Source organism: Pleurodeles waltl, chromosome 4_2 (assembly GCF_031143425.1).
Source record: "Pleurodeles waltl isolate 20211129_DDA chromosome 4_2, aPleWal1.hap1.20221129, whole genome shotgun sequence".
Lineage (NCBI taxonomy): Eukaryota > Metazoa > Chordata > Amphibia > Caudata > Salamandridae > Pleurodeles > Pleurodeles waltl.
In genome coordinates, this window is record NC_090443.1 from 839049221 (window position 1) to 839069170 (window position 19950).

The following is a 19950-nucleotide window of genomic DNA, read 5'->3' on the forward strand; positions in this document are numbered from 1 at the left end:
TGACTGAGATAAAGAATTTAAGGTGTGATGATTCAGTAAGTTTTGAAATCTAAAACAGTCACTCATGCATTGCAAAGCAACCACTCTATAGGAAGTGGAATGATGCACCAAAAAAAACAGCATGTTATGAGAAAAAAATGCTATTATCAGCATCAAAGCCTACGCTATGTACCTTTTAAAAAATTGACAACAATAGGTCAGCAAAAAACAGCAATGTCAAGTCAAACTTTAAAACAGATCTTAAAGGGACATTTCTTCACTTGCTTGTCCTGCAGTCTATGGTACCAGTACTACATATTTATCAGTTCTGTTTTCTGCACCCACTCCCAGGTCTAATACAGAACGTTTTTACTCGTTTATGAAAACATATTTCTTTCAGAATGAGAAGCATTGCAATTAGGAGCAAATAAACATGATAAAACCAGACTCTACCTAAAGGCTGCAGGCAAAACATTTTCACCCACAATGTATACACAGTGGGATTAATCCTTGTTGAATTATAGAATAATGAATTGTTTACCATTAGTTCTCTTTACTTTAATAGTCTTTCTATCATTCCTGAAGTCATCAGCCATAACAGATGTTTGGATCTAGGCAACAACCAAACTGCTGAAATAACAAGTTGCCCACTTGATAGAGCATCACGTGATTATCAACGACATCCAAACCAGCGTTAGAAAAAAGGATAAAACATCTGTTATTCAGATGTACCAAAATGAAGAAATATTGTAAAGTATTCAAGAGTTAAGGCAATAAAAATTATTTGTGAGAAACTGGCCTATTGGGCAACAGCCCACAGTTAAGTCCTCCGGGGTAAGCAGGTTTCTGTCAGATTATTCCTTTCTCACCTTTGTGAACTTGGCCTGAGGAACACAGCAAACCTCAAATGAAGTATGTAGATTGTTCAAAATAAACTAACATTATAACAAAGCAATGCAAAAAAAGATAAAATATGGTTGAATTACTCAAAAGCTAAAACAAAAACACAGAGACAGTAAATAGTAATGTAAAGAACTGGGTTACTAGTTGACTGGGGTGCGTGATCCCTGCTCAAATGCAACCACAGAGCTTGACAGGGTAAAACCTGTGCTCAGCCCCCTGGTAGCTTGGCACAGAGCAGTCAGGCTTAACTTAGAGGCAATGTGCAAATAATTTTTGCAACACTTCAAACAGTAATACAGTGAAAAGCACCACACAAAAAGGATTGCGCACCAAGATAGAAAAACAGAGTAAAATGTAATAGATAAAAGAAAAACAATAATCCAACAGTAGAATCGGAGTTATGAATTTTTAAAGAATAAACTGCAAAATAGCTCATAAAAGCAGAAAGAGGCATCTGTGGTAATCTGGTCCTGCTGGACTGGGTCAAAGTCAAAATTTTGGGTCGACTGTGATGGAGCTCAGGTCTGATATAATCTAAGATTAGTCCAGCTGAAGTGTTACCTTCTCAAATTTTGTGCCAAGAATCATGTTTGCATTGGAGAGGGTGGCGGGGAGCAAGAAGAGTATCGCGAGCAGGTCTGTGTGGCGTGAACAGCAGGCTGAGCATTGCGGTCGGGCAGGCTGGGCATCGCGGTCGGGCAGGCTGGTGCTTTGCAATGGATGTCCCCCTTAGGCTGTCGAGACTGCTGTGGAAAGAGAAGGGCCGGCAGTGGCTTGCCCTGGCTTGTGGTGCGAGCAGCACAGCCTCAGTGTGAATGGGCCCATTCACGGTCCTGAAGAGCCCAAAAGCTTGATTTAAGAGTGCACTGAGCCATATCAAGTGTGCAGGACCTGAGAGCTACTGCTTGGGGTCAGGGGCTCACTGCAGCTGGGTCCAGAAGCTTCTAGGTCCCTGAAGCTCAGATCAGGAGGCCAGTAGACTATTCCTTGGAGTCACTCTGGGGTACCAAGTTCAAGATGATGCTGCAGGCACAGTTCTTCTGCTCCAGGCAAGAGGGCAGCAGGCAGCTGGGCAGCACAGCAGGCAGCAGTTTCTTTAAAGCAACAGTCCAGTAGGGTGGCAGACCTTGTAGCAGCATAGCAGTCCTTCTTCCTGACAGAGTATCCACATGTCCAGAATTGTATTGAAGAGCTGGCATCTGAGGTCCAGTGTTTATACCCATTTGTGCCTTTGAAGTGGAGTTGAAGTATCTCGAGGTTTGCATTTGAAGTCCCCAGGCATCCTGCCTTCCCTGTTCTGGCTCCAGACTAACTGTAGGTGGTATGCAGTAATGACCCATCCAGTCACACCTAAACTCTGTTTAGTGTGTAGCTGTCTAGGAGAAATATGGAAAGCTTAACTGTCAGCAACACTGATGGCCCAGAGACAGTTTACAGGCACTAAATGGCTAGGGCAGGAAAATGTCAACTTTCTAAAAGTAGCATTATCAAAATTGCAATTTAAAATCCGACTTCATCATGAGTTAGGCTTTATTGGTACAATTCAAAGACACCAAACATGAATTGGATACCTGTTCCCATTTGGAAATTACACATATAAAATGTAATAAGGAAATGCTATCCTATGGGAAAGGTACGCCTTGCAGTAGAAAAAAAACGAATTTAAGAGTTTTTCACTACCAAGACAAGTAAAACTTACATGTACGTCCTGCTTTTTAAATACATTGCACCCTCTGGGGTGTCCAGGGCCTACCACAGATGTAGGAAAGTGAGTTATTGGTAGTGGTAAGTATGCACCAACGTATGGCAATAAGGCCTCTTACACAATATAGGGTCAGTAAAGGTCTCGGTAAATTAGACCTTGCTCAACTCTTGGTAGCTGTGTGTAAAGCATTCAAAAACACACATACAGCAAATAAGTAAGACAACACACAATTAAATTCCCACACTAGTTTCTAAAAATAGATTATAGTTTTATGAGTAAATAGACAACAAACATCCAATGTAGAGAACCGGACATATGAATTTTTAAAGAATAAACACTTTCTAGTGCTTAGAAACAAAGTGTGCCAAATCGAGACATCTGGTCACGGTAGACTGGAACAAAGTCAAAGTTTGAGGCAGACCACGATGGAGCCCTGGCTGGATACACTAAGTGTGAGGCCTCAGTCAAAATGTTACCTTCAAACTTAGAAACGTTTCCGGAGCTTTTTCTTCCGAGGGCCCTTGCTGCTCTTCACCAGGCCAGATTCGGTGAGGGTTTGCCGGCTTGACTTTCAGAGAGCCCCTGGTCAAATCTGGGAAGTCGGACCTCCGGAGCTTTTCAACAGGACGAACTTGAAATCCAGGCTGGGTTGCGGTGAGTGTTTGCCAGCTTGACTTCTCTGGTCTAGTCGGTCACCTCCGAGAGCTTTTTTATCAAAATTCTCCAAACTTCAGGAGGGGTTTCCTGAATTCCTTTTTGCCCGTTTAAAGGGTCCAAAACTGAAATTTAAGGGTCTGGAATCTCCTGGATGGTCCTTGGAAAGATGGGACCACAATTCCCACAATGTACCTTGCCAAATCCTTAAAGGTTCACATGATACCCTCCAGGCTGGGTACTTTTGCTGGAGATGATGCAGGTGAAGCTCAGTTAACCTGTGAATGCAGAGTGAAATACAGGTGCATTACCACTTCTTCCAAAGTGTGGCATATTCCTGTCCCAGAAAGCACCATTCTTCCAAAATCCGTGATGGCTGAATTTTCCGCAGAACAGTCTGAGCTAACTAAATCAACTCCCAGTGTGGCTCATTTCCATAGCTCTCATCCTCCTGACATCTGCAAATTCCTTCCTCAAGCCTGGTATCTGGCTGAGGGGCACAGGATGTACAGGTAGATGGTCTGGCATACCCTGCCTCTCCTGCTCTCCTTTGAGGCTGGAAGGTGTATTACCCCTTTCCCTGCTCTAGAATTTCTATGCAGCTGCTGAGATCTGGACAGCCACTTATCACCTAATCAAAGCAGCCTTGCTAATCCTGTTAGCACTGATCAATCAGGGGAGACGTCCGGAAGGCTGTATTAGGCTTACAAAAAGAAATGACTCATAACTTCTTTTCTGTACCAGTTATGATAAATTCACCAATGGCAAACTGCTGGATTTAGCTAAACAAATCTTTTAAGTCCTGGAATGATATTTCTATGCCTTTCGTAATAATATTTACAATCAAATACAATACTGCAGTTTTACCCTAAGGGACCCAGTATTTACAATGGGTGGAAAATAAAAAGAGCAGTTTTTCCTCACCAGGGATTATAAAACATATTTATAAAGGTTTGTGCTTATAGTTCCCTGACTCCCGATCCATGGGACAGCTAGGGGAGACCCCGGGGGTACTAATATGTAAAAATCATGTAGATTATTACTTTTAAAGTGCCCACAGCACCAACGTCGACTTGGGACACCCTTTCCATTTAAATTCACTCTGCATAATCAAGCTGCATTAAACAATTACAGAAAACCTCCAGCAGTGCCCACATGCAAAGGACAACACATCTTCTGGGCATCTAACTTCCATGCCTTATTATCTACTATGGTCTTATAGGTAATTGCCACCCCCTTGCCCTAGTTTCTACTATGGACCTGTAGGGGCTAGCATGCAAATGATAAGACTTTGACTTTTAAAGACAGGCTTCAAGGCAGGCCAGCCTTTAAAAGGACAGAAAGCACACAGCAGTGCACACATGCAAGTGAAGCAATTCTGCTGGGTATCCAATCTCCATGCCCTATTATATACTAGTGACGTATAGGCGGATTGTACGCCCTTGCCTTATTAGCTACTAGGGACTTACAGGATCTGTCAGGCCAATTGTAAGGGAACCCTAATACCTAGTGTACTCTGCTACATGTGTGTGCTTTAACATGACACTGGCCTGGGCTTGGCTAGCAGAGTCCAGGGCACAGTCAGAGTCAGTTACCATCAGGACCAGTCAGAAAACAAATGGGAGTGAACTGGGCAAAAGGTTAACTTTGCAACACCAGGGGTGACATATGTGTATTAAGAAGGAATGTTTGGGCCTGGCAAAAGGTTTATTTTGCCAGGTTGAAAAGACAGTTTAAAACTGCACAAACACAGGCTGCAATGGAAGGCCTGGAACAAGTTTTAAGGGGCTAATTAAGTGGGTGGAACAATCAGTGCTGCACTGCCACTAATTGCATTTAATTTACAGACCATGGGCACCTGGAGTACCACTGTACTGGGGACTTACAAGTAAACTAAACAGGCCAATTGGAAACGAGCCCATGTTACCATTGGCAGTTCTCAGCACTGATAAAGTGCCCAGAGTCCTAAGGCCAGCAAAAATAAGGTTTGTGAAAATAAGAGAAGGAAGGCAAAAAATCTGGGGGAAGCCTACCCTAAGGCTGACAGGTCTGTCAGAGGGAAAAACAGAGTAGTGTTAATTTTATACAAGTGTCGTTTCACTCCATTACTTTAAATGGGAAGTTATTGTCAGGTGTTAAGTACCTGCACTTTTTTTTTTTTAATTGAACAGTAGAGTACCTGCGCTTTTCAAGAGAGCTTCAATGCTTATGAGTGAGTACTGGCACTTCTCAGTACCAAACAGGTACTCTGCTAGCACGATTACCAGCATTTCTATATTGCCATTTAAATAACTGCTTTACTCTTCTCCCACCCTGAAACTATGATCATCTTACTGGAGGAATAGCTCACTAGGTTGGACCTTTGTGCATTGAGAATGGTCAAGAGTTTAAATCCCCATTCAGTTTTCTTCTCATTGAAGCTCATAAAATGGGAACTATTAGTCATTAAATATACTGCGTGAAGCACCCAACAGCAAGGCAGGTGAAGAAGGGAGGCTGGCAAGTGAGCTTTTGTAAGACTGTCCAAGGCGAATGAGTTGAGGGAAGCACAAGGAAAGGATTTTAATTTTTGTGCAAAAGAGATTGGTGTACCTCACAGTCTAGTCAAGGCTCTGCTGCCCAGAGAACTCAACATTACTGAGATTTCAGATTTTGAAAAACAAAAACCGTGCAGGCTGGTCACTAATACTGCATTGGTACACATAAAAGCTTGCCTCCATCGGTGTTCAGTGTAAAAAAACTAGTACATGTGCTGAATTTAGTGAAATCTGCCAGATGATGAAAAATGGGGACTATTCCAGCAAACCCAGGCCACCTTCTCACCCTACTTCAACACCTGGGCAATAGCCCCTAGCGTTTGCCAATGATGCTTGCTGGCCACCCTGGATTATGTAAACATTTTATCTATTGGACAGGGTTATCAAGTTTAACTTTTTCAAATTCCATTTTTATATCTGAATTAAAGCACCCTCAGAAAAGCATAGTAAATGTAAATCATTACATCTCACTGGTAACTTTTTCCACGTTGTATGGAACTGCCCGAAGCTACGATCCTTTTGTGGGGGAGGAGATATTAGAAGTCCTGGGACGCTCAATCGACCTGACTCCCAAGATAGCACTATTGGGGCTGATGGAGGAGTTAGGAGGCCCACAAGCAGATTGTATTCTTATGGGGTAGCCTGCAAACGAGAAACAGCCCGCACCTTGAAACAGTCTACACCCCCCTCGATACCAACGTGGCGGGTGAAGGTTGATTGTGGTGTGCCCAAATAAAAAAACATATTTATGTATCCAGCGGGTGTCCTCGGAAACGGTAATAAACGGGAAAAGGTGGGCCTATTACGATTTGTCAATGTGACGTATTTACGTCATGTAGAGACTGTCACAAATGCGAGGTCAAAGATCTGATTGATTATTGCTTGTGCCTTGTAATGCAAGGAGGATGTGCACTGCTTGTTAAAATAAAGAAAGTTTTGAATGCGACATTTGAAATATGCTCCCCTGCTCGTAACTTGTTATGTATACAAATTAATAAAGTTGGTTATAAAAAAAATAAAAAAAAAGTTGGTTATAAAAAAGAAAATGTAAATCATTACAATGCTGCACAAGTTAACCGGATAGCACATTTTTACATTATGACTTATTGAGAGCAAACACACTCTCCCCATAGTTGTTTACAAACTACTTACTGTGTGTTCAAGAAGAACGTGAGCTATTTCATGCCCCAACATGTAGGATAACTGGTGAACATCCTCCACCGCTTCAAGCAAACCCGTATAAACAAATATTTGGCCGTTCTACAAAACAAAAATATATAATTGGAGACAAGATAATACTTGTTGTTCCTTTGGGTGCAGATTTTAATTGAAATACTTTTCATTTTAATTGAAACATTTTTATGTAATTTTCTGTCATGAAGCCATATTATGTAGTTCATGCAACAATTGCCCAAAAACATGTTTTTAAATTTTTTACAGGAAATTGATGATGCCAGTAATATGGATCCTCGTTACGGTGCGTGAGACACCCCCACCAACGGCTTATTTTAGGAGGGATGTCCACCAATTACAATATGTATCAAACACAAAGGTGTTTAAGATTTTGGATAATACTCGAGTAATCACTCCTGCACTGAATAGTCTCATTTTAAGGCTTGCTATAGTCCCAGTGAGTGATCTGATATCCGCTGCGAGGGAAAGAACCTCATTCCCTACATTTACGGGTTGCAATGCTGGTAGTGCTAATGATTTTATTCTCATGTCTTATGATTTGCCCCCAACCCCTTTATTCAGGACTTTACGGTTAAAATACATCGCTTGTGCGACCATACCCCATTGGTCTTATCTTTGAATCTTGAGCTAAACGTTACAAACATGGACAAGCAAAGCAGCAAGATAGTCGTACGTAGAAAGGGACTAAAAATGAAATGGGGCAAGATAAATCCTGAATTATTTTAATGCAGTTGGTCTTCGATCATGCATCTCTTGTTTTCATGTGCCTTGCTGAGGTTCCTCCAGGCCAAGCCTTACAAATGAGTTTTGAAAACCTGTGTACTGCCATATCCCAAAAGCTCACCATGGACGTACCACATAGGGAAAACCATCATGCAGGTGGTTCAATGCTGAATGTTCGGCAGCTCATGAGAAGTTATAAAAAAAATATAAAAAATCTTTTGCTCATGTCACCCTGCCCAGTAGAACAAATTAGGCTGGCCACACAATTATACAAAGAGAGGCTCATAGAGAGGAAATGGGAGATCAGGGCGCAAGCATGGGATGACATTAAAAAAGTATCCTCATTAAGAGACAATAGGCTATTTTGGAACATAGTGAACAGGCCTTATTTTTCTGATTCCAGTGTTACGAAAACAGAGGTATCAATCCCTGCAGAGCAATGAGTGGCATATTTATCAGCTATTTTCCAATTCGAGGCTACTTCTTCTGCCACTATTCTCTCGTGCACTGACATAACACAGTACAGAAGTGATATTTAATAGGATCATTGTGTTTTGATGTTAAGGAAGTGGAGACAGCAAATTAAAAAAGCACACCAAGGAAAGCCCCAGGTCCGGATGGGGTCCCCTCTGGGTGTTTACAAGTCAAATATAGATCAGTGGGCCCCTTTATTAACAAACATTTTTAGGAATGACAGAGGGATATATCCCCACATCATGGAAACTTTCCATAATTGTCCCAATTTATAAAAAGATGATAGGTCGTCTCCTACATGTTATAGACCTATCTCATTAATTGATTCAAGCATGAAGGTTCTGGGAAGAGGGTTATTAGAGCACTTGGAACAATGGGCATCAGAAAATAAAAGACAGTAAAATCTACAGTTTGGCTATAGGCTGGGGGTCAGCACAATTGACCAGTGCCTTAATTTGTATTTATAATATGTTGTTATGTTCTAGCCATTCGATCTACTAAGTCGCCATAAACTTTGGGCCCTGATGGAGGGGATGGGAGTAGAGCCAGAACGTCTAGTGTTAATAAAGTGTTTACAACAGGATCTGATGTTGAAAGTGTGTTCTGAGCCTCAGGGTGAACTAACTCCTCCTATACAAGTCACACATGGAGTAAGACTGGGATGCATCCTTGCACCTTTCCTATTTTTGCTGTACATAAATGAAATTGCCAAACACCCAGTCCAGCTTGGGAAAGACATCCTCTGCATGGAGGGTGTTAGACATGGGGTCATTGGTTGGCAGTCAGGTTATCCCTGTCCAAGCAAGGACCCTCACTCTAGTCAAGGTAAAGGAGAATCACCCTTAGTTAACCCCTCCTCACCCTCCCCCCTTGGTAGCTTGGCACGAGCAGGCAGGCTTAACTTCAGCAGCAAAGTGTAAAGTATTTGTACCAACACACACAATAACTCAGTGAAAACCCTACAAAATGACAACACAGGTTTAGAAAATCAGGAAATATTTATCTAAACAAAACAAGACCAAAATGACAAAAATCCAACATACACGAGCCAAGATATGAATTTTTAAAAGAATAAGAGTCTTAATCCTGAGAAAACAGTGAGAACGCTGTTATTTCATAAAAGTATAAGTAGCTTCAAAATAAAGGACCACGGGTGAGTGTGCATCGAAAAAGGCCAGCGATGCGTCGATTTCTCACCCGCAAGCGAGAACGTGCATTGTTCCTCCTTCCGTCGGGTCGGCATACGTCATTTCTTCACGCCCGCAAGACACAATGCGTTGATCAGGACGGGCACCTCGGGTCCGGGCAGGCTTTGCGTTGATTTTCTGCGCCCAGTGATGCTGCGTTGAAAATCCGGTTGGACGGTATCACAAAACTGAGCTGGGTGGGGTTTGTGTCGTTATCAACCTCCGTTAGCGGGTGTTGTGTGTTGTTTCTTCAGCCACGTTGCGTCGATCTTCTAGCCAGAATGCAGGCGGAGCGTTGATTTCAGCCGCAGAGCTGGCACCATGTAGTTTATCAGCTGCGTCATGGATAGAGTCAAAAATGTCCCCGCCCGGCAGTCTGTGCACAGATTTTCACTCCTTGTCTGCCAACTTCTCCTTTCAAGGGTCAAGGAACTGGATAGGGAACCACTTGGCAGGGCAGGAGTCTCATCTTTGATGGCCCTGAGACTTCAACAACAGGAGGCAAGCTCAGTTCAAGCCCTTCTCAACCAGGAATGCACAACAAAGTCCAGTCTTTGCCCCCTTTCACAGGCAGAAGCAGCAACTGCAGGATAGCTCAACAAAGCAAAGTTACAGGCAGGGGCAGCACTTCTCCTCAGCTCTTCTCCTTGTCAGAGGTTCCTCTTGATTCCGGAAGTGATCTAATTTTCAGGGGGTTTGGGTGCTCCTCTTATACCCCATTCTGTCTTTGCAGTAGGCCTATTTCAAAGTGAAGTCTCTGTGTTTCCAAGATCCTGCCTTGCCCAGGCCAGGCCCCAGACTCACAACAGGGGGTTGGAGACTGCATTTTGCGAGGGTAGGCACAGTCCTTTCAGGTGGGAGTGACCACTCCTCACCTCCTTCCCAGCACAGATGGCTTATTAGGATATGCAGGCTACACCCCAGCTCCCTTTGTGTCTCTGTCTAGAGAGAGGTGCAAACAGCTCAACTGTCAAACTGACCCAAACAAGCAAATCACTAACAGGAAGAGTCACAAAATGGTTTAAGCACGAATATGCCTACTTTCTAAAAGTGGCATTTTCAAACTCACAATCTAAAAACCAACTTCACTAAAAGATGTATTTTTAAATTGTGAGCTCAGAGATGCTAAACTCCAGCTTGCTATCTGCACTCAAAGGGAATCTGCACTTTAATAATATTTAAAGGCAGCCCCATGTTAACCTATGAGAGAGATAGACCTTGAACACTGAAAACCGAATTTGGCAGTATTTCAATGTCAGGACATATAAAACACATCAGTATATGTCCTACCTTAAACATACACTGCACCCTGCCCATGGGGCTACTTAGTGCCTACCTTAGGGGTGCCTTAAATGTATAAAAAGGGAAGGTTTAGGCTTTGCAAGTGGGCACGCTTGCCAAGTCAAATTAACAGTTACAGTTAAAAACTGCATACAGAGACACTGCAGTGGCAGGTCTGAGCCATGTTTACATGGCTACTAATGTGGTTGGCACAACCAATGCTGCAGGCCGACTAGTAGCATTTGATTTACAGGCCCTGGGAACCTCTAGTGCACAGTACTAGGGACTTACTAGTAAATAAAATATGCCAATCGTGAATAAACCAATCAACAATATAAATTACACAGAGAGCCTATGCACTTTAGCACTGGTTAGCAGTGGTAAAGTGCCCAGAGTCTTAAAGCCAACAAAGCAGGTCAGAACAAATAGGAGGAAGGAGGCAAAAAGATTGGGGATGATCATCAGATTCCCATTTTATTGTACGTGGACGATGCCGTGCTAGTTGCTGGCACGGCGAATGGTATGCAAACTTTACCAGATGGTTTTTCAAATTAATGGCCATGCTGGACCTTAAAAAAAAAAAAAGATAAATCTTTTGCCATGATGCGCACGCCCCGTAACACTAAAAACCAAAACTTTCGAGATTGGGAGTACAGTACTGGAGAAGGTACATAACTTTAATTACTTGGAGATTTTGTTTAGCTTCTACTTGGCTTGGAATTACCTATTTACTGTTAGAACAAATTAGTTTAAAAGCAATATTGAAGTAATTTATAGACTCTCACAGAAAATATGTAAAAAGCCTAAACTAATATACTTGTATAAAATGAAATGTATTTCAGCAGGCTCATACTGGGCAGACATATGGGGTTATACAAATGTAGAATGTCTACAAAAAGTTGAAAATGTGTTCCTTAGGAGATTACTGCAGGTTCCCCAGGGTTCGACAACTTTGATTTGCCATGAAGAACTTGGGCTTCCTTATTTAGCGGTCTACCTAAGATTCACTCCTCTATTGTATTGGGTTAAGGTATGGTTGAATCCTGAAGCCTCTTTGGTTTGTGCCTGTATACCCAACTGCCTAAGCCTAATAAGGGCGGCCGATATTCCCTGGTTGTCTTACCTTAAGAGGACTTTCGAAGTATAGATTTAAAAGAGTTTATGATAATCCAACTACCATCTCCATAAAGACAAATGATATAGTAAAATAATTTTTTTAAGCATTACTCAAATATTAGGCTAAGGAAAGTTCAAAGCATGCCAGCATTGGTAGGATACCTCCCATTGTTGACAGCAGAGGGCATCGAACGTTACTTATCCTGGGTGACGAATCCTCTCTATCACTGGTATCTCTCTGTAAGAAACTGTCACATGTTGCAGTTACCACCCCCCCCCACGCTTTTTGCCTGATATTGATGCTGACTTGTCTGAGGGTGTGCTGGGATCCTGCTAACCTGGCCCCACCACCAGTGTTCTTTCTCAAAAAATGTACCATTGTTCCCACAATTGGCACACCTCTGGCACACAGATAAGTCCCTTGTAAAAGGTGCCAGTGGTACCAAGGGCCCTGTGACCAGGGAGTGTCCCTAAGAGCTGCAGCACGTGTTGTGCCACCCTAGGGACCCCTCACCTAACACATGCACACTGTCATTGCAGATTGTGGGTGTTGGTGGGGAGAAAAAGGCAAAGTCGACATAGTATCCCCTCAGAATGCCATGCCCACAAAACACTGCCTGTGGCATACGTAAGTCACCCCTCTAGCAGGCCTTACAGCCCTACGGCAGGGGGCACTATACCACAAGTGAGGGCATAGTTGCATGAGCAATACGCCCCTACAGTGTCTAAGTCCTTTCTTAGACACTGTAAGTGCAGTGGGGCCATATTAAGTATGGTCTGGGAGTTTGTCAAAACGAACTCCACAGTTCCATAATGGCTACACTGAATACTGGAAAGTTTAGTATCAAACTTGTCGGCACAATAAACCCCGACTGATGCCAGTGTGGGATTTATTAACAAATGCACACAGAGGGCATCTTAGAGAGGCTCCCTGTATTTTACCCAATGCTCTAGTGTAGGACTGACTGGTCTGTGCCAGCCAGCCACTAGCAGACGAGTTTCTGACCCCATGGCCCTTCTGGCTCTGAGGCCAGAAACAAAGCCTGATCTGGGTGGAGGTGCTTCACACCTCCCCCCTGCAGGAACTGTAACACCTGGCAGTGAGCCTCAAAGGCTCAGACCTCGTGTTACAGTGCCCCAGGGCACTCCAGCTAATGGAGATGCCCGTCCCAGGGCAAGCTCCCACTTTTGGCAGCCAGTTTGGTGGGAAACTTAAGAAAAACAAGGAGGAGTGACCACTTCAGCTGGGACTATCCCTAAGGTGTTCAGAGCTGAAGTGACCCCCCCCGTACAATGCTCCATCTTGCTTTGGAGGACAGGGACCAATAGGGATAGGAATGTGTCCCTCTCCCCAAAGGGAGTTAACACAAGGAGGGTTTAGCCACCCTCAGGGACAGTAGCCACTGGCTACTGCCCTCTGACCCCTGTAACACCCCTAAATCTTGTATTTAAGGGCCTCCCTGAACCCAGCTCACCAGATTCCTGACGACCTCACAAGAAGAAGGACTGCTTAGCTGAAACCCCAGCAGAGAAGGAAAGGAGACAACAACTGATTTAGCCCCAGCCCTACTGGCCTGTCTCCTGCTTCAAAGAACCTGCAGAAGAAAAGCGACGCATCCTGCAGGTCCAGCGACCTCTGGAAAACCTCCAGAGGACTGCCTGAATCACATGAATCACAGAGAATCAAGAACTCCCAAGGACAGCAGCCCTGTCCAAATAAGAAAAGAAGAAGAAACCTCTTCTAAAGGACTCCCACCTCACTCCAGAAGCGTGAGTCCTGACCACTCTGCACCCGACACCCATGGCCGATGTCCAGGTGGTCCACCCATTTAGACAGGGTCCCCAGATGATTCCAAGCAAGTACTCACCCTGCGTTGACCTCTCCATCCCTACACGACGACACCTGCAGAGGGAATCCCAAGGATCCCCCTGACCGTGAAAGCTCTGGTCGGAGATATCAGACTCCAAAGGACCCACTGCACTTGCAGACCCCAGGCCTTGGAGAAACCGACACCCGGTGGAGCAACGATCAACAGGCAGCCCTCTTCCCTGTCCAACCGGTGGTGTACCCGAGACACACCCATGGACCTCGTCTGCAGCTCCTGAGTGACCCCCCCCCCACCCAGGGTCCCTTCCTAGACCAGCATTGGAAGCATGACGTCTTGTTTGCACCCTGCACCCGGCCACCCCAGTGCCCCTGAGGGGGTGTGTTCGGTGCCTACTTGTGGCCTTTCCAGTGCTCTTCTATTACCCCCTGGTCTGTCCTTCGAGTCGCAGGTTCTTACCTGCTGGCTAACCGGATTCAGAGTAACCCCTGTCTCCATAGGAGCCCACGTTAAATTTGCTCAACTTTGACCTCTGCAACCAGCCGGCCCCGTGTTGCTGGTGGTGGGTGTTTGGGGTTAACTTGAGCACCCAACAGTGGACTACCTATAACCCAGAGACTGGAACTGTAAGTAGTGTACTTACCTCTAAAACTGTGCTTTATTTTCTTCCCCCAGAAACTGTTCAGAAAATGCACTGTGTTCAGTTTTACATTAGATATTCTCTGTTTTCTTAAAATCTGTTTTCTTGACTAAAGTGAAACCAAGTTACATTGATGTTTATGTTAAGTACTTACCTGGAACAGTATTTACTGCTGAACTGAATCTTGTGGTTGTAGTCATAAAGTAACAAAAAATATATTTTTCTATATCAAATCCTATTGGTCTGGAGCTAAGTCATTGAGTGTGTGCTTCTTCTATTGTTTGTGTGTGTACAACAAATGCTTAACACTACCCTCTAAGAAGCCAAACAGGTCGACCACACTACCACAAATAGAGCATTAGTATTATCTATTTCAGCCTCTGTCAAGCCTCTGGGGAACCCCTGGACTCTGTGCCCACTATATCTCATTTTGATATAGCATGTACAGAGCCAGCTTCCTACACTCTCTCTTTTAAGATTATCTATGATTCATTTGGCTGTGGCCTTCCCCACTCAGTACTGTTGGACCAGCGATTTACCATTGTACCGGTGCAACCAATCCTCAGAGCAAAACACATGCCATTTTTTGCTCTACTGCTCTTTATATAAGGCTCCAAAGTGTGAGTTTTTAATACCTATACTGCGAAAAGCAAACATTAGAGCTCATCTGGGTGATTTATATTACCTGCAGAGGTTGGGGAATGAAGATGTTTGTTGGGCAGTTCTGAATTTTTAAAGAAAATATGTGGCATTTAGAAAGAGATACGAACAGGTTTCTCTGGGTTAATGCACTGGGGGGGCGTAAAACTCTAAATTGGGGGATTGAGGAGTGGATTGTCTCATGTACTAATTTTCTTTGTCTTCATAAGCTGTAGCCAATGAATGTAAATTTGATAATATACCCCGGAATGCAAATAATTTTCCATCAAAGTAAGAGTTTCTGGTTGTAATTACCTATTAATATCATCCTTTATTTATCACATTTATACAATACTGTTGATGAAATGTGAATCTGTTTTAATTATATGCTTTTATGGGTTTTCGCAAATCTGAACAAGTATTTTTGGGGAAATGTGATTCTGTTTTAATAACATGCTTCTATGGATTGTCGCAAATCCGAATAAAGGTTTTATGACAACAGACACTCCTGAAAAGAAATAAAGGTGTTTTTGGGACAGTAATATCTCCTGCATGGTGTACAGGTGTGATACTTTGCCCTAAGTGCCCAACTGCAAGAATCTAAAGCAAAAAGAACATATGATGGAAGGAATGCTTAACAATCCAATCCGGGTTTCATTCATTGTTTTTTCTCTCCCTACGCCACCCCAGTTTGGACCAAGCCATATGCAAATCAGTCTTGTCCCTGCTCCCCATGGGAACAGTTCAGCCCGAACTGCCAGGCCAGGTCCTCTCTGGACCAAAAACAAGCATCCTGGGACTGGTTTGGGGGTATCACCCCTCATCAGCCACACTAGCTTGAATCCAGTGGCACAGTAAGCATTGTACCCACGTCTGGGCATTCCCTTCCCACTTAGGGTGAAAAAAGCAAAAAGATCAGATGATGGACGGAATGCTGAACAATGCAAATATTTACCCCCAGTCAAAGATCTGGGTTTAAGCCACTGTTTTTTTTACTCACCATGCCACCCTGGTTGGACCCAACCACATGCAAATCAGTCATGACCCTTCTCCCCATGGGAACAGTCCAGCCCGAATTGCCAGGCCAGGTCCTCCCTGGACCGGAAACAAGCATCCTGGGACAGCTTTCGAGGTATCACCCCCCTCATCATCCAGGCCAGCTTGAATCCAGTGGCATGGTAAATACGGGACCCATGCCTGGTCATACCTTTCCCACTTAGGCAACAAAAGCAAAACAAGTATTTGCAATGCAACGGGTCTCGCATTTGCTCGAGTTAGAGCTATTTGCGTTGTAAACTCCTAACCAGACGTTTCTTGCCACACAAATTAAAAGAAAAAAATGAAGCGCGATCGTACTATGTAAAATGCACTGTGATCGCGCTGGAATTGAAAACGGAAAAACAGAGCGCGATCGTGCTATGTAAACCCCAGTGCGATTGCGCTGCTTGGAAAATGAAAGGATAAAGCAGTCCGGAAACCATGCTGAAAACATGGAGCCTCGTATGTTTTCAGTAGTTTACTGGTGCTTTGTATGGGATCTAAACACCAGAAAAGGCTTGCCGTATGCATGCATTTCACGAATTAAAGTAAGCAGTTTTTAAAAGGCAAGCCCACGAACCAATGAAAGTGACTGACGTGACATGGGCGTGGTTAGAAGCCCAAAGAGAGATTACTGCAGGGGACAGAGCACTTTGCGCTCGCCCCTAAAGAACAGACGATGGACGGAATGCCGAACAATGCAAACATTCACCCCCAGTCACAGATCTGGGTTTGATCCATCTTTTGTTGCGGGGCTTTCTCTGGTTTTATGGCGACACACAGTGGCAGCCTTGCTACTTGCCTTATCAAAAATATATCACAAGAGCAGGCCAAACTGTTCTGTTGATATATAAACGCACTCAACAGTGCCCAATGCATACAATGAAAAGACTGCACAAAACATCAGGCGTGGGGAATAATTAACAACTAACTCCCAACAGTCAAAAAACTGCTGCTGTAATAATACATTTTACGGATTATGATGCGATTAAAAATATACAATTTTCCTGATGAGTGTTGTCTTGAGGAAAGATGGATTAATTGCTTATTTTAGCTCTACCAAATGTGACAGCATGAGATACATTTAAGGTAATTGCGCACAAGTCTCCCGAGGCAAGAATGGCAATATTGAAAGGCGTGTTTTCTGCGACGCAAGCACTCAGCACACACTGTTTAACACACAGTAACAATGGTCTCAAAGCCAGGATGCACAGGACCCACACGAAACGCTCTGTTGTCTTTTTTTAACCATTTGTATTAGGTTTCAACAAGATACAGTCAGTGCATGAAATATCAGGGCAATTAATATCATTTACATACATACATGCAACAGTATCGCAGGGTTGAACTTTCTTACTAGGAGCAGATGGTTCATAAACAAAATACAGTAACATTTTCTAACTACAGACCACAACAAAAGGGCCCCATTACAAATATTAACGTTTTTCACACTTCAAGCTCCGTTCTCTTTCGATGCCAAAGGGCTCTTTGTGTTTTTCCAGTGAGCATAGATGGGGAATTAAGGTACAGAGAAAAAGGGTAATGTTTTTACGCATCTCCTGTGCGAGTGACTGTAGTAAGGAAGCTGCAAATTCACACGGAGAGGAGGAGTCTGCCGCGCCACCATCTTTTTAAGAAAAAGGTGGTAAATGGTCAACTCGTATTTTAAAAAAAAACAGATTCTAATTTGAGCCGCGAGGAGAGAAAGTGCACAGCACCTTGTGTCTCATCACCACTCTGTGAACCCATGATATGTCAAGCAGGCCTCTCCATAACTTCTCAATTTTTAGGGGGCAGCATTTCCATGTAGATGTTTCTTCTCTGCTGCTACGCATCAATACATATCACATCTAAATTCTTTAATCGGAGGTGGTCCGACCGTTCCTGCGTTGCGTCTTTCTTTGCCACTATGAGGCCTCAGTTAACAAATAGCCCCTGGTATTGGTTTATGGTAACTGGTCAACTCCTAAGGTACATTTTACCATTGCATTGTGAAAACAGCTAACACGCTTCTGATGGGGAATGTGGCTTCTGCAAATGTATTTCATAAGCGTATCTGTGAAACACATTGCGAGGCACAGGGCGCATTATATGCAAACAGCTCATATTTTTCTTGTCAGTTTATGACAAAAGCAGTTGTTACAAGCCTGGCATGTGAAATTACTAATAGAAGTTACATATTATCCTCAATCACAATTTCTATTCCTAGTATACCTTTACAAACAGAAATATTGGGAAACCTGTGACCTAATGTAGACAGGGTGGAACTTGCCTGGTGAGAGTTTCCTCAGTAATGGTAAAAGTCTCTATCCTTCTTAAAAGTAATAACATCATTTCTATTGTAATGGTTTGGCCTCCTCAGATGTTCTGGAGCAGGAAGACACCAGAAGAATTAGGGTATGCTCAGAGGCTTCACCTCAAAATCGGCGTGTGTGGAGGCTGGTTAGCTCTGGCCTGGAGCAGGAGAGCCTGACAGCGGTGTGGGAGAAACAAGCTGACCCCTCTGAGCTGTGTTGGAGACCGACAAGCAGATTAATCCCTTTAATAGTGATGACATGCTGCTTTCTGCACCCTCCAGAAGCTCAAAATGTCACCCTGGAACATGATTCATCATGAGACTAGGGTAGGGTTAGACTGGGACTGGCTGACCTTAGTGGGGTAATGCCCCACGTGGTGTTACTACTGATAAAGGAGCTCTAGAAGGGCTGGCAGAGATGTTGTGGGCAAACCTCAGGGCTGGCTGCTCACCCTCCTGGCTCTCGTTGACATGTTTCTGGACTAAGAGGTGATTGGAAACCGCAGCAGTGACAGGCCATCCCTAGGAAGGCTAAACCACATAATGGATGTTCAGTTTCCCAGCCCAATGACATGGAGGCGCCTGAGGGGGTAGGCGCGTAGCTAGGAGGAGGTAGCGAGTGTATTGTTGCCATCGTTTTCTATCCAATTGCTGTCACAAGGCATCTAGAATCAGTTGAAACAGACAAGCCTGGGGGATGCACAGAGATATGAATTGCCACAGACAACCAATCCAATGTCACTCCACCAATATGGCAAATGAACATCTGTGAAACCTTGAAGCTTTGTACCTGGACACTTCATTTAGTTGATAATAAATCACAAACATGTTGCTCTGAAGTGTATGAGATCACACAGAGAGATCCACTGTGGAAGTGATACAGAGATTCCATGTCAGCAACATATTGCACCACCAAGAATGTTGCGGATTGTTTGCAAAATGTGTAATACTTGTAAACCATTGACTGCAGGGAGTAGCCGGACCAGTGGTGAGTTCAAACAACTCCCAGCAGAGGGCTAGACATATTAATGGTAGGAGATGTACCAGAACCACGGTTGGGGCCGACATTAGCAACCAGAAGATAGGTGCCAGTACATGTTATGTGTTAGTGATTGTGTCCTAGAAGGTGCAATGATGCTGAACGCCTCTAGTGAGGCATCTGCTACTAATGAGAGGGGAAGCACCAAAGCAGTTCAAGCCAACTGTTAGATTGGGACAGGACAAAGCAAAAGAGGATCAGTAAGGGCCTGGCCAGGCAAAAAGATCTCTGTGATGACATTGGTCTTTATCTCCATGATAGAGAGCTGCAGGTCAAGGACTTCTGCAGCCCTTTACATGGCAGCAGCAAAAGAAGTACTCTCTTCTGTGGCAGAACAGGGGGACATATAAGTCCAGTGTCTGAGAAGGTGTCCAGACCACTGGCATTGTGTTGTTCCTCAGACCTCTTGTCCTGTGAGATAAATTAGTCCCCTGCATCATTATTATTGTTGTCTGAATCAGAGCAAAGGGCTAGTGAGATGTAAGAGCTCTACTGTATGGTAAAGACGATGTGTTGGATTCAGAAGGGTTGCCTATTGGAAGCACTCCAGTAGGATTGGAACGCGGCCTCAGTCAAGGTCAAGACGAAGCTGGACCCAGAGTAGGAAATCAGAATGGATGGCACAGCCTCCTCAGGCACTGGTGACATCAGTGTCTATGTCAAGAAAACTGGCGAAGGGCGCAGAGATGAAACCTAATTTGGCACCGAAACTGGTGCAG

General features: G+C 43.9%; 1 protein-coding gene across 2 annotated transcripts in view; it reads right to left on the reverse strand.

The window, feature by feature from the left end:
• OMA1 (OMA1 zinc metallopeptidase) overlaps window positions 1-19950 on the reverse strand; it is a 435938-nt gene that overhangs the window by 303793 nt on the left and 112195 nt on the right. For both annotated transcript variants that reach the window (XM_069232569.1, XM_069232568.1), the window contains exon 5: window positions 6931-7038. In XM_069232569.1, coding sequence (XP_069088670.1) covers window positions 6931-7038 — 108 coding nt within the window. The remainder of the gene's footprint in view (window positions 1-6930; window positions 7039-19950) is intronic.